At 32.6% G+C, this 14,802-nt stretch overlaps 1 protein-coding gene across 2 annotated transcripts in view; it reads right to left on the bottom strand.

Moving 5' to 3' along the window:
* Positions 1–1,586: 1,586 nt before the first annotated feature.
* Positions 1,587–14,802, bottom strand: part of bbg (big bang) — a 47,751-nt gene continuing 34,535 nt past the window's right edge. The window contains exons 4-8 of one of the 2 annotated variants that reach the window (XM_068770565.1): positions 3,960–6,247; positions 3,632–3,757; positions 3,383–3,464; positions 3,115–3,291; positions 1,587–2,682 (exon numbers count right to left, since the gene is read on the bottom strand). In XM_068770565.1, the coding sequence (XP_068626666.1) occupies positions 2,510–2,682; positions 3,115–3,291; positions 3,383–3,464; positions 3,632–3,757; positions 3,960–6,247 (2,846 nt within the window). In that variant the 3' untranslated portion in view covers positions 1,587–2,509. The remainder of the gene's footprint in view (positions 2,683–3,114; positions 3,292–3,382; positions 3,465–3,631; positions 3,758–3,959; positions 6,248–14,802) is intronic. The other variant, XM_068770567.1, reaches the window with a different exon arrangement.

Raw genomic sequence — 14,802 nt, 5'->3', positions numbered from 1 at the left:
TTTTAATAGAATATAGTTTTAAGTAAAGTGATGAAGGGGTGGCGGATAATTCCGTCCATGTACTAAAATCTCTTTAGGGAGTTAAATAGCATTATTGCTTAGAAAGCGATGATCAGGAATAAGTTAATTTTAGTGGAGAATCTCGAACTCAGGAACTATTTATCTCCAGCTTCGGACTGTCTTTCAAAAATAGCAAAAACTCTTCTGCAGATCATTAGTATACTTTGCGTCAAATCGTCTTTAAATTTGGCAATACTGCACCATACTGTATGGCATATATACGCGCGCCCTTAAAGTTGGTTATTCTCAGTATTCTATTCGTATTCTAGTATCATAACAGATGTCCGTAAATCTAGCAGTCTTAAACTTTAGCATTCGGTTACTGCAGTCCGACTCCTGGGATAATCTTTCTAGAAAGATAAGGCTGTGAAATGTACTTCCTAATCACAACTAAAGCCCCAGAGCACTAACCATCAGGCGTACATTGTTTGCTACTTTTGTACATTAATATACAGCATTTTTTATTTATAAATGTGGTGATTGGAAATAGGTGCAAAAACTTTAAAGTATGGTATCTATCAAATAAATATGTTTTACATTACAATGGTAAGAAAAAGGGTTTTCAAAATTCTTAATACTATATATTAAAATCATTTATTGTTTTCTATTCTTCCCTGCAGACTTTGCTACCAGATGTAATTGAGTGAGTGAAGTTAGTGAGCAGTGGTAGCCCAGTGGAAGAGCACTGAGCCTTGCCTTCGTAGGTCTCGGGTTCGATTCCCGGGATACAATCTAATATAATTCCCTATTTATGCACAATAATTTGCATGGGTTGTCATTACTTAGAAATAAGTTTCCAGAGGATGGGCAGCAGCGTCCTCTGGTACTATAATACTACACTGTGATCGCCAACCTGTCTGCCGAGCGTGGCGATTATAGTATAATCCCCATAGATATCTTGGGGGGAAGTCTAGGATTCGCAGTGGGTGTCTATGGGCTGAAATGACGATAATGACAATGTATATAAAACAAAGTCACCGAGGTAGCTCGAAGAATTGCTCGTCTAAATTGTCAGTGGGCGAAGCACATCGCTCGTGCAACCGATGGCAATTGGGGCTGAAACGCTCTTGAGTGGTGATCACGAGCCGGTATTTGCGGCGTGCGCCACCCACTGGGAGGACCGACGACATAGTTAGGCGAGAAGACGCGAGATGCGAGCAACGCTAAACGAAACAAACATAAAGGCGGGCAAAACAAAGAGGACAGTGTCTGTTTTTGGGGAATACCTTGTAGTAGACGTCTATCGCCCGAAAAGAACAAGAAGGAGAAGAATATATCATGATCATTTTATACTTTAAAGCTTGCCGCTGACAAATGAGTTAGCTATACATTTTTTACTTTGCAACTTCTAAGTTACAATAAGAGTATCTAAATATAAATTGTTGGATCAATGATCCCGAAAAGAAACGTTTCTCACGAGCATATGGGTAAAGTATAAAATTAAAGTAATAAAAGTACAAAACAAAAAATATATCATGTTTATTAACGTTACAAGAATATAATTTCAACATGAATATAGGTTTTAAAGTAGAATTATGTTATAAAATACGACATACGTGTAATATTAGTCACATTTTATAACAAGTTTAAAAAGAATTTAAAAAACTTTATACAACAAATCTTATTTATTAAAATAAGCAAGTTCTACAAATTAGTGGTAAGATAAGGCTAGGATACCTAAGATGAATATTCATGGCAAGTGTCCTGAAACAAGGTATTATACCCACGGTTTTATATAAGCTTATATAATAGTTAAACAAAAGCATTGAATACATTGTCTAAATATTGAAAGCTTTGCAGGTTAACGAATGTCGCTTGGGTTAGTGAGCATACGTTATTTATGACGTAAAATGAAAATTATACATTGTATTACCAATAAAAACGCGTTTTAAAACAATTTATAAAATGTTAGTAATTTTTTTACACTTTTAATCCAAGATGGCACTCAACATTAGATCAATGTGTTTAGTGTCTACTATTTGACACCTATATTTAAGTACAATGCCTAGAATTACGAAATGTTTAACATCACAAAATTTCATTATACAGACTAGGAATTAATTATTAGAAATTAATAAATAAACGATTTAACAAATAAAACGGGATACAGTCTTAAGAAAAGGACTTATATAGAAAACATTTGTGTATTGTGTAACGATTATATTGTTAGCTTAATTTTTATTTACAAAATCTAAAAATACTGACTAACGCATGTCTTATATACTCATTTCATTGTTTTAAACAAAAAGTTAAGTACGTTTTATTTTTTTTTTATCTAGCTTTATATAATTTTTTTATTAAAATGATAACCGAAGTACAAAAAATATTGAACTAATAGTATCTGTATATTATATCTTCTGAATGTCGTTCCCTCGGAGCAAGTTTTAGGTCATTTTCTTTGATTCTGACACTTACAGCTTTTTCTAACATATTGATTTTATTTTCAAAATTAGTTTCTCGCGTTAACCTTAGGATTGCGCAGTACTAAAGCGACAGGACCAGCGGGTAGAGATTTTAACGCAGCCCACGCTTGAGTACGTGTAAATGACTCCATATTTTGTCCACCAGCTGAAAGTAATTCTGCGCCAACCAGAATACGGCCGCTCTGCGCAGCCGCACCACCTAAAAAATTAAGAAGTTTTAACTAAATGTACGTACATTTTTGGTCTTAGTGACTCATACGTTTGTTTGTTTTAGTCTCGCAAGTATCACGTTGAAATGGCTTAATTTAAGCAACGCCATTTCAATGTGTCATTTTTCAGCCAAGACTTCTAAAAATATTTTTTTAAGTATAGAACGTAACGATGAAAACTTGAGATAAGCATCATTCATCATCATCGTCATGTCAACAGATTGACACCTTCTGCAAGGCTTAGGCCTACCTCAAAGATCGCCCAGAGAAGAAGACCGTCTGCCACTTCAGACTAGCAATTTTTCAAGCTATATCATCAAGCTATGGCTTTACGCATCGAAACTCTGAGCATAGCTCTTTGCTCTCTGGGTGACTTGAGTCATAATTACTCATAACATAAATAATTTAAAAAATAAAATAACCTGCAAACAACTTTTTGATCGTCAACGGCTTGTCACCATTCGGTGAATCTCGACCACCGTCCAATCCAAAACCAAGTCCTGTTCCACCGCCGGCTTTTTCTAAAGTTACAGTAACTACATTGTTGGTGCTTTTATCATCTTTAACGTTATTAATCTCCTGACGATCCTTCAACGCTGCTGTTAAACAATAGAATTACATTTAATGTGGTTTATTAACATTTTTGTTGAACCAATTTTCATCTCATGACCAAACCAATTTATATCATACCATTTTCAGAACTGCGTCCTATTGAACGGTCGTTAGTTAAGATGTCATTCTCTACTTCAATTATTACTTCAGATCGTTGCTCCTGAAAACAGGAAAAAAATTATAACCATGCTGTGTAACATTTATTACAAAAAAATCATTATAGAAATTATTTATTTAATATATAATTATTCATTGTTAAAGTCGTCGGAAGATGCAGCTGATGAAGATGTAATTATAAACATTAAACTGTTTAAAATTAGAACTTACCTTAAGAATTGTGACTGACTGAGCATGGGTAAGACCTGCCATTGTGTTACCATTAATGCTCCTAACTTTGGCACCACGTTTTAGACCTGCTTTTGCTGCTACACTATCAGCTAAGACTCTATGAACCTGAAAAACATTATAATACCATTTTATTTTCTTAAACTTAAAATTAATTTCTACTTATTACATAAAATCATGAAGTCTTATTATAACGCAATTTTTATTCTTAGTACCAGAAATTTTAAAAGAATTTTTTTTAAGCTGTTCTACATACTCATACTTAACTAGTCCAACTTATAATTAAAAAGCGAATTATGTAACTACTAACCGTGACATCTTTAGCCTCGCAATCAATTCCACCAGCCAATATCAGTCCTACACCGGAACCGACACCTTTTTTGAGTCGAATAATAGAAGTTGATGTTTTAGCCGGTGGCTCAGAAGAATTACTGTCATATTTATTGTTATTAGTTTCTTTTTTGTTTGGAGGAAGTTTAACTGTATTTTCATAACTCGAACTTTTAATGTTATCAACAACATCAAAATCACAAGTACTTTTATTCGATTTAAAGTTTTCAAGTTTATTAATTTTTGGAAGATCATTATTCCTTAGTGTTGATTGTGTAAATGTAGTTAAGGTATTAGATTTGATTTCATTCAAATTTCCAGAATCCATCTTTTTAGTTTCGAATACAAGCTTTTCTTTAATGTACTTAGATCCATCCTCAATTTTACAAGTTTCTGTATTATTTTCATTTTGTTTGTTTTTACTGGAAGTACTTGAGTTACGCTTCAATCGTGAGGTTTTATACTCAGTTTTACGGTGTCGCGGTTTAGTTTCATCATCTGTGTCAGAATCGGAGTCCGCAATTACCTTGTTACGTCGTCTGTTCTCGCCTTTATTAGTTATAGCACTCACCGAAGATGCGAGTGTAGAAAGACGTTCAGACGAATTCAGTATTGGACTTGGAGTTCTGTTGTAAGACTCATGAGTGAACTTTGTTTCAACGACGGGAGATTTTAGATTTATGTCTCGACCGCTCCTGCATTTTGCTGAAGCTAAGATATTTCTCCTGTTTATTGTATCCACATTGAATGTCCTTGAAACTTTTCTTTTGTCTGAGTCAGCAACAGAACTTTCAAGTGAACTACAACTTGCTTGAGATCCAGAAGTAGCTGCAGATCCCGCCGAAGAACTCAGTGATATATTAGTATCTGATGAAACAGAACGACAAACTTTACGTTTTATAAATTCCTCGCAATTCTTCTCATTGTTAGAAGACTTTGAAGGAATTTCGGACTTAACGAGCGTGTAAGACGTATAGTGTGAAACTCTTGGAGAAAGGCGAGAGCTATCCGATTCTATAGTATCGATATGATGCATGGGTGAGGACGCTGACGATCGATAACTCGATTGTGCTGAACTCAATGCAGACTCATTATCACTGTCTACAATGTCTGTAGTAGTACATATTTTAATTTCAACATTCTTGTAGTCCCTGAAATCACTTAATGCATTTTTATAATCTTTACCAGATAATTGTGAAATATTACTGGAATCTAACGTATTTTTTGTTGATTTCAATGCGTTTAGCTTATTATATACTTTGTTTTGAATATCAATTCTATCGACTAATTTTCTTTCTGGCGTAGATTCCTTAGAAAGAGATGAAGGACTGTACACTTGCAAAGATTTTCTTTTAAAAGCTGGTGAATATTTAGGTATATTATTTGGCAAGAAATTAGTTTTCCATTTACTTTCATTAACACTCAAAGATTTTGCCGTCGTGGGATTATCTTTTTTCAATGCATTATTTGGATTACATTTCACTACGAACGGCTTCGAAAGGGAATCCTTAACTTTTATTTCAGGAAGATCAACTATCGGCGCATGAACTTCAGGTATAACCAAACCTCGGAGCTTAGACATTGATTTTTTTCTTTGTTCTATTATATGTTCTAGCTTATGAGTAGTCACATTTTTATTACTTGTATCATCGCTTATACTTCGCGTGTGATAAACACTGCGATTAAAGGATGTATCAACACAAGAAGGTAGGGTTGTCGTGCTTCCATAAAACAAGGGCATCTTTGTCAGCTCAGAATGTGAAAATAGGTTAGCTTTTATTTCTTTACTACTAGATTCTAATGCTCCGAGAACCTCTGGTCTATCAGTTGGTCTTTTATAAGATCTTGGGGAATCATCTAAGTTGTCTTGAGATTTGGTTAAGCGTCTGTCCAATGTAGAAGTTTCTGAAAAACTTTTACTGTACGGCGGTATATTTTTCCTGGCCGTTGATTTTGATCTTGTTGGTAGAGTTCCACAATTATCTAAACGGTCAGTAGATGTTACAAGTTCATTTGAAAACATGGCAATTTTATCTTTTACGCTAGCTTCGCTTCTGGCATCTTGTGTCCTTGACAAATATGATAACCTTGGACGCGTAGACCAACTGCTCGGAAGTCGAGGTGGCAATCTCGAAGGTAAATCGGGAGCTTTATCTATTGTGTCGGAAGGAGTTTCAACACCATCGGGAGGCTGCCGTGGACAAGTAGGAAGAGGGGTTTCATCATTAGAAAGACTTTTGTCTTCTGCATCACTTTTGTGGATTCGATCTGAAAAATAAAAGTTGGAAAAAATCGATATAGATAATCGTACGCACGTGCTTAAAAAAACCAAATGTAATGAACTTAACATATGTCCAAAATTCTTCTACAAATCGTTCTTTTGTTTTATTCAACTTCACTTCGTAAAAAACAAACTTGAACGGGTTTTGTAAAACATTTTTCTTCGTTTAAGATAAAAAAAATTACGTCAAGTACAATAAATTAGACCTTTTTAAACCATTGATATGATGACCTTCTATTCCATGACGATCATTTATAAATAATGAAGAAATAACTTAATCCACGTGAGTATGGTATTTGTAATAAGGATTTTTAATATTTTTATTTATTAACATGGGTACACTGTAATAGCTAAATCCAACATATTCTAACTAAAGGTTTGGTTTGCCGACATTAAACCTGAAATCACTCTCATAAATTGAATATTACGTTAGAAGATATGACTTAATGGACTTTAATAAAATAATTCAATGGTTATAATTTTTATTCAGGGACTGCTGATATATAAAGTCGTTTACACTATTAATTAGTAATTACTTCATTTGTTAGTTGAGACAAGTTTAAAAAGTAATCTTTACATTGTTCAAGGAAAGGCCGTTGACGATTTAGAGTGCTGTAGAAGCATAAATCACAGGTTTTCTATTACAGTTGACCGACGCATTAGCCAATATAATGCGTCATCTATTTTAACATAATTTATTAGTCACGAACGATTATTGCGATGTTTCATAAATAAAATAATTTACATTCAATACAATAACTATCAGTTTTAATTAAAAATTTACAATTTTTAAAATATTTATAGATAAGACCTTCCAGGTTTCACTGATGATTACATGAAGCATGATGAAAACATTTATAACATTATCAAGTATTTTTAAACAGTAAATTTGTAATTTACCTTCTCGTTCCTCAACTATCGGATGCAAGTAATGTATATGTCGAACTTTAACAATGCTGAACGATTTCGTATCCAATACTATGATTCGTTTTGTATACATTTGTTATGATAAATATAATCCACTAACTATTGGAAATATTATTTAAATTTAAAATGTCACAGCGCTAGCTGCACTGTCCTGGTCCACAAACCGATAACATTTCTCGCGCATTCGCTTAAAAATGTCGTTTTCAAAGCAGGGCACACTTCATCGTGTTTAAACAGCTGTCCAATACTGAAATCCTACAATTTTTTCTTTCATTTTCAAATAATTCAAAGTCCATACTCATTACACATTGCCGCTGAAGTGAAGCGAAGGCATTGAATGAATTTATTCAGTTGCATGATAGCCTTTATGTACCTATTCTTTAATTTAGTTTCCATTTTACATAACGTTATAATTGATAGTAAATTACAAGGTTGATCAGAATCAATTTTAAACATTTTTACAAACCTTTACAAATATCTATCGAAAATTGCTTTAGAATTAAGACAAAAACTCGTGGTCCGAGATTTTGTTTCAAATATATGAAAAATAATACAAAAACAAAATGTAGTTATAGTGCAAATCCGATGCACATAATTATTTTTCATAGGTAATTTCAGTGGCAAATTAGTTATTTCTTTAACAAATAAGCCATCATAACTATAACGATAAATATTAAACATAATAAAATACTACATCTCCATTAAAATAACCATAAAACTTTCAAACACTTATAATATATGTAATTTTTAATTTCCGGTGTAATAAAAATACTAAATTATAAACGTTGTTGTGAAATTCAAATTATTCAAACTGTTATTACAAATTGTACGATGACGAATGAGTATATAAAAGTAACAATTATTTGCTTTTTTTTTCTGTTTTTTTTTCATTTTTATTTATTAGCGTTTGTTTTTACATTTATTAACGTGTTATTCAAATTGTTAATTATATTTTAATTATAATATTTGGAGCTTGTGTGTCCAGAATTAATTTCAAAGGTTTTAATTTTTACACTTTTTACTTAGTTCTAAAAAGATTAAAATACCTATGAAAAATTGCTTAAAATTTCTGTTCATGAAACTTTTAAAATAAATATTCTGCGAGTATTCATGTGACGATTCAGTCATATTTCTTAACAAATATGTACGAATAAATGTGTTCACCTTTATTTATTAACGGTAGCAGTGTGCAACATGAAAGGTCTTACACAAATACTTGCATTTTTTAGTTTTCATAATTCATACGGACCGTGGAGGGACACGGAGCGTCTGGGCAACTTCCGCGTGTCCAACATAGTGAGAACTTCTTATACAACAGATCCCAAGCTAATCGTCATTTGCACCAATCCAAAACACACTATACTTTCATTTATCAAACCAGTTTTCGGTTCTTGTTCATTCATAAAGCATTTACTTTCATCACGTCTCCGAAAAAAATATACAAAAACAATGATACGAGCGCGCCGTGAGAATAAACGTTGAATCAGTTTATTTATTCAGCTCCGGTATGATGTCACAGAGGCCACGACGAGAGGACCGACACGTAAATGCGGAATCTTACGATTAGCGACCGAAATAACTGTTATTTTACATAGGGTAGATGGTGCGTGCGTGAGCGCACGGCACCGGGCGAACAGCGAGCGCGAACGCGGGGCCGCCGCGGCGGGGCTCGATGCACTGAACCGCCGTCGACTTGCAGAATTTTGCAGCGTCGCCGCCCTTGACGGGGGCGTTGCTCTTGCCAGGGACGGACTGCGCACGCGACTCCCCCGCATCCCTCGCGACTCCGGACCCTGTCCGCGGCTCTAGCGCCGACCCGAGCTTACAAGCGAACCATTTTCTAATACCTAATTATATTACCTATAACCGTTAAACAATTCGGTTTCATTTCGTCTTGTATTCTCTCTCTATTACTCTAGTTCTTAATGACAGTTAGTTAAATTTAATCTATAAACTTAACCTTTACTTAATCTAGAATATTAGTCTTATATCTCTTGAGCCTTTACAAGGCCAACTTGGATCAGCTTGGCCCGAATTGACTTACTCCAAAACATTAGTACAACTATTGGGATCCATACACACACTACACATACGAAGATAAGCTCAATATTGTTGAAATATACGAAATCAACGATATATGATTGATATATGCATGTAAAACAATTGTTATAATACAGAACAAATTACAATTGCAATGACAGGCAACTATAACATGCGCCAGATTAAGAAAAAAGAATTGTTGAAAAAAGTCCAATCATTAATTAATCTAGTTAAAAAGTTAGCGGTAGATGAAAATTATAATTCAATCAAGTTAAATATAACTCTTTATTAATTACATATTTGAGAATTATATGTTTGCTAATTGTTTATGATAATCAAGTTGTTCTAAAATATTTTGTCTTCAACACGGGATCCTGGTAAATATATGAACTATTAATTTTAAAGATAGTTATAGAGAGCTGATTGCAATAACGACGGACTAGTAGCAAAGATCGAGACCATGATAAAAGAAATGGTAAAATGGTACAATGAAAGCTTTATAGCAATTAAAAATTCTAGTGCACCTGTTAATTTAAGGTGTGTACAACATTCACAATATTTATGATATACAACAGTTAATAAGTAGGAATAGTAATTTAAGACTTAAACATATCGAAAGAGATTACTATAAAACATTGTAGTTCGATTTTTTTACCGTGTTAAACATTTTTATCAATTTACAAATTGACATTAAAATTACAAACAGATTATAAAAGTTATTTAAGATCTAAACCCATCGAAATAGTTTAATAAACACATTATAAAAATATTGTAGTTCAAATTTTTTAACCCGTATTCTATTTTGTAATTTATTTTTATCAACATATATAGTAATTAGTGGTTTAAACGGGCGAATATACAGATCTTTTGTCACCAAAAAACTTTAAAACTTTTATTCATATTTCCAACAACCTTGTATAAAGTGATTGCTCTGAAAAGTTTTATATTATATACTAAACATCCTTTACATTTAAAGAGTTTGTTATCATTTGTCCGTTACTGTTCTTGTCGGAAACGTCATGCTTATAATTACCCTGACCTTACATAATTCATTTTTTACCGACTTTACATTATCTTATGAGATCTGTTCAGTAACTTTTTATCTCCGTTTGACTTCAATTAAATAATTTAATAGCACGACAACAAACTCGCATACGATGCATGTGACCATAAATGTCATAGCTCGAACAACTTGTCTTGTAAATAAAAAAAATAACATTTTGTTGTCTTTCTCAGCGGCACGGGATTTTCATACTTTTAAAGTGCTACTGAGATGACATGGCGTGAATTTTGTAACTGCTAAATTGTGAAACATATTATGATGCAATAAATAATCGTTCGATGTTAGAACTGAATACAACGGTCCAAAATAAAGGAGGTGTGGTCCAAAACTTGATTTATCTTTCAGGTGATGATGGATGTGTTATTTGTTCTAGAGACGATTACGATAACATATATGCAAATAACACTATTTTTTAATAAAATCATGAATAAGTATAGACTAATAAAATGTACGGGTTGTATTTGGTCATCGATATAAGGGTTAAAATACTTTGGCAAAAAACATTTTTAATTTGCTGCCTTTTTTAATAACAGCATTTTATCTGTTTATTAGTTTTATGATCATTATACATCAAAATATTTTCATTAAAATTACCAAATAGTATTATTACACTTTATAATGTTAACAAGATGAAAATTTTACTTAACGCTACGTTTATTATCTATGATCATCGACGTGTATTTGATACATTTAAAAATATGAATAAATAGATAAATGTGAATTTTGGCGACATTATATATTTAAGGATCAATTATGACTGCGCATTGTTGTTGTTTGTCAATATCTAGTATCGATTGATTAAATTTATTTAAAAAAATCGAATAGAAGAGATTTACTCCTTGCCAATAAATTTTATATCATATAAGATCGTGCTCTCCCTCGTTATTCGTTCTGTAGCGATCCACATTTTAATACAAACTAAGTTAATTATAAAATTCAACAATGTCGTAATTTTTTATATTAATCGATAAAATATTTAGAAACTATGTACTATACAAAGTACGGCTCAAATTTCACTTGGCGGTTAGTGCACCGACAGGTACAGCATTCACGAAGAGTCGAATTCGCGTCCTTTACTGCGCTCTACTTCCGATTCTACGCTCTCGAGCTTTAATCATTGAAGCGAAATCAGTGAATGCAACTACTCGATAACTCACAGGTTTTAAATTAAATTAACAACATTCACATCGCAGAATGGGTGAATTACTTTTTTTAAACTTTTGCTAATAGAAACATACAATTAGAAAATACTCACAAATTTCCAATATGAGTTTACAAATCAATAACCTGTTACACAGGATTTACAGTTATAGGTGTAAAATCTTAAAAGGGTGAATTTATAGCTTATTTGCTGTCAATTAATGTACGTAATGTAAATCACGTAATGATAATATTTAAAATTAAGCGTTTCCAAAATTTGTATTCATTTAAAATAAGTATAGTTTACCGTCTGTCCCTGCAGACTTAGTACTGTCAAAAGTTAATGGATTTTTGCATTTCAGTAGAAAAAATAAAATAATGTAGTATATCCCATAGTGATTGCTTTATACAAGTTGATTGGGAATAGAAGTAAAAGCTTTAAAGATTTTGTTTTCCGAATAATTTACTACCACGTATAAAACAAAATTCAATCTGTAAAATACTCTAATTTAAACCGAAGGAACTATTCTTATTCTACCGAATCAGAACCCTACTTAATAATAATTGCTACATTACCACATTAAATAATGAATTAACAATAGATTAGTTATAATAACTAACAACTAAAAAAAGACATTACAAAAAAGTTTCAAAATAATTTTGTACCAGATTGATATTGTTCGTCTTTCAAAAAAGATTTCAAATATGACCTGAACGAGTTATTTAATTGTTTATCTTAAAAGCATTAAGACAAAGTCGTTACATTTATATAAGTAAACGTATATAAAGTCAGCAGTTGGCACTGTACACGGATCTTGCGCACGCTTTCTTTTGAATCAGAGGTATGAGAAAAGCTAGCAAGGAGGAATGCATTGGAGTGACGTCGCGACCGAGGACCGGAGGCTGGAATGCGCCCGGACCCTCCGCCTCCCCTCGCAATCCGGACGCGGGTTTGAAACCGCACCGACGTGTTTGCAGAGTTGTTTGCACATTTTTTTACATTCCCATCCTTTTATTAAACACTTTTATAATGTTCAATTTATGACTCCAGTCTAGCAGGGTGCTTAGAGCTAATCCCACCGGATGGTGTGCTATCAAGTCTATTTTCATACACTAGGAGAGAATTACTTCTCTATACTCCTTATATTATTTATTTATACACTTCTCATACAATGTATTGTGACAAACTTAATGCCGAAAGCATATTACCTTTTGAGTGGTGGAAAAAGAAATTAGTAGGTAGAGGGTAGCTGAAATAAGTATATGTAAATTATATATATATATACAAAAACATTACCGCGATTAGATATGTAAGAATTCGTGTAAATTAGAACAATTAATATTATAAAATTTATAATGATTTAATTAATATTATTAATAAAGTGGATGAAAATGAACATTTAAAAATGATCTTCCGAATAATGATTAATTATTGATAGGCGGCTCTCCTTAACCCTCTGCCGATTCAAATAATCGTTACATCCATCTCTTATTCAAAAAGCCATAAGCCAAGAACGAATCTATGAATTGGATAAGTGAAAGAAAGTGCAATCGATTTCACTTTCAAAACTAAATTAACTTTCTCCAGTGACATGTCTTGCGTAATTTCAACAAGATAAAGCATTCATAACTACAGCACGCATATTACACTTGTATATAAAGGTCAAAATTAACCTGATCGTCTTCAATACGTCAAACTGTACAGGCAAATATTGAAGAGAGAGGAAGAGAACGTATTTATTAATTAAAAACTTGACTTATTTGAAAGCTCGAGCTTGATCAACACTTACATAAGCGCTATATGTTGTGCGCGGCGACATGCGGAATCATTTAAACTTTTTTGTTTTTGATTGCATCGCATGCAGTGAATGGTCGAAGCACAAAATACGTATAACATTACGTCAAATAAAATGCCTCTACGGCGGCATGCGGGCAAACTCAAACCAGGCTCGCCCTGGAATCTGCCGAACCATATTACGCCAAACATCGCAATGTCCTTTGTTTTACGTTCATTTTGATAACAACCTTAAGGCTTAGGTCATTAGATGAAAATTCAAGTGTGATCCTAACAAAGAGATTTGAAATACTTTTTGTCAGGACTTCAAGGAAGTTCTCCGACTTGAACATAACTGCTGGTGCATGGCAATTTAATATCATCGATAAGTCCTGATATCTTTTGTATTTATTCGTATTTAATTTATAAGTAATTACAAATTTTATTGGACCTTCTTTGCTTCTACGAGCGCTGAACTGTAACTGCCTAATAATTTCTTATCACTTAAAATAATGACCAGTGATTGAGAAGGCTTAATGATTAAAAAAAAATCATGATTTAAAATTTATACAACACAATTGTTACTGTAATTGTTTTTAACCAAAAAATGTCTATAGGTATACACAATGATTTTATCACAAATTTACGTTGTTCTATGAAAGTTACTTATGACACTTTTTGAAATAAAAGGTACTCGACATTTATTAATAACATTTAAAAATTGTACCATAAAAATGTTTAATATCTTTGGTTAACTAAAGTATCTGAAATTTTAATAAAAATGCATGGATTCAGATAAGCCTGTTTTTAGAGCGTATCAAAACTGCATTACGCCATTTGCGAAGAATGAACAGGTGTGACAGAGCGGTAGAGGGCGGCCGAGCGCAAGGTGCACTTTCACGAATCGAAACGAGCAAGGATTTGTATAGCTAGTTATATATACACGCTCCGCTGGAATGCAATAAAAATAAGTTTCTCTAACAAACCACGTAACCTATTGAGAAATTTACATATCTCTATATCGAAACAGTCTCATAATATCAACTCAGAGCAAGTTTTTGTGTATATATTTATCTCTAACACTGTTTTTGCTCTACATCACTATTATAAAAAGCCTGTATAATCACAGGCAATGCAATTTGATATAATTTTTCTTATAAAGACGATCGTTATTCCAAATTCGATCTAAATAAAACACCAAAAAGTTGTTAATGTGGTGATATGATATGCTGTATGCGATTTTCTATAACAGGCTGAAAATATCTCTATAAATAATCCTTGTAATAAATAATTTATTGTCTACGATTCCTGCTAACAATATTTTCAAAACTATCACAACTTAAGTAGAAATTTAACACAGTTCAACGAAAATAAAACTTTCTTTAATATATAAAATACAAAATTTCGTTCATTTTTGGGGTATTAATTTCAGTAAGTGAATTTTTTTTCATATAGCCGGAAACCATTTAATTTTTTACGAGTATTAAAAATTGGTCTGATAGAGTCTACAATTTCGCTTTTATAACCTAATATCGAAAGCATATTCTATACTTCGTCTATAAACGCCCACTGTAAGGCCTCCGTCAAAGATATCTTTG

Source organism: Battus philenor, unplaced genomic scaffold (genome assembly GCF_028537555.1).
Source record: "Battus philenor isolate CCGP_79_NKW_IND1 unplaced genomic scaffold, ilBatPhil1.0.hap1 SCAF_3, whole genome shotgun sequence".
NCBI classification, from domain to species: domain Eukaryota; kingdom Metazoa; phylum Arthropoda; class Insecta; order Lepidoptera; family Papilionidae; genus Battus; species Battus philenor.
The sequence above is the reverse complement of the archived record's forward strand: the minus strand, read 5'-3'. Positions and strand labels throughout refer to the sequence as shown.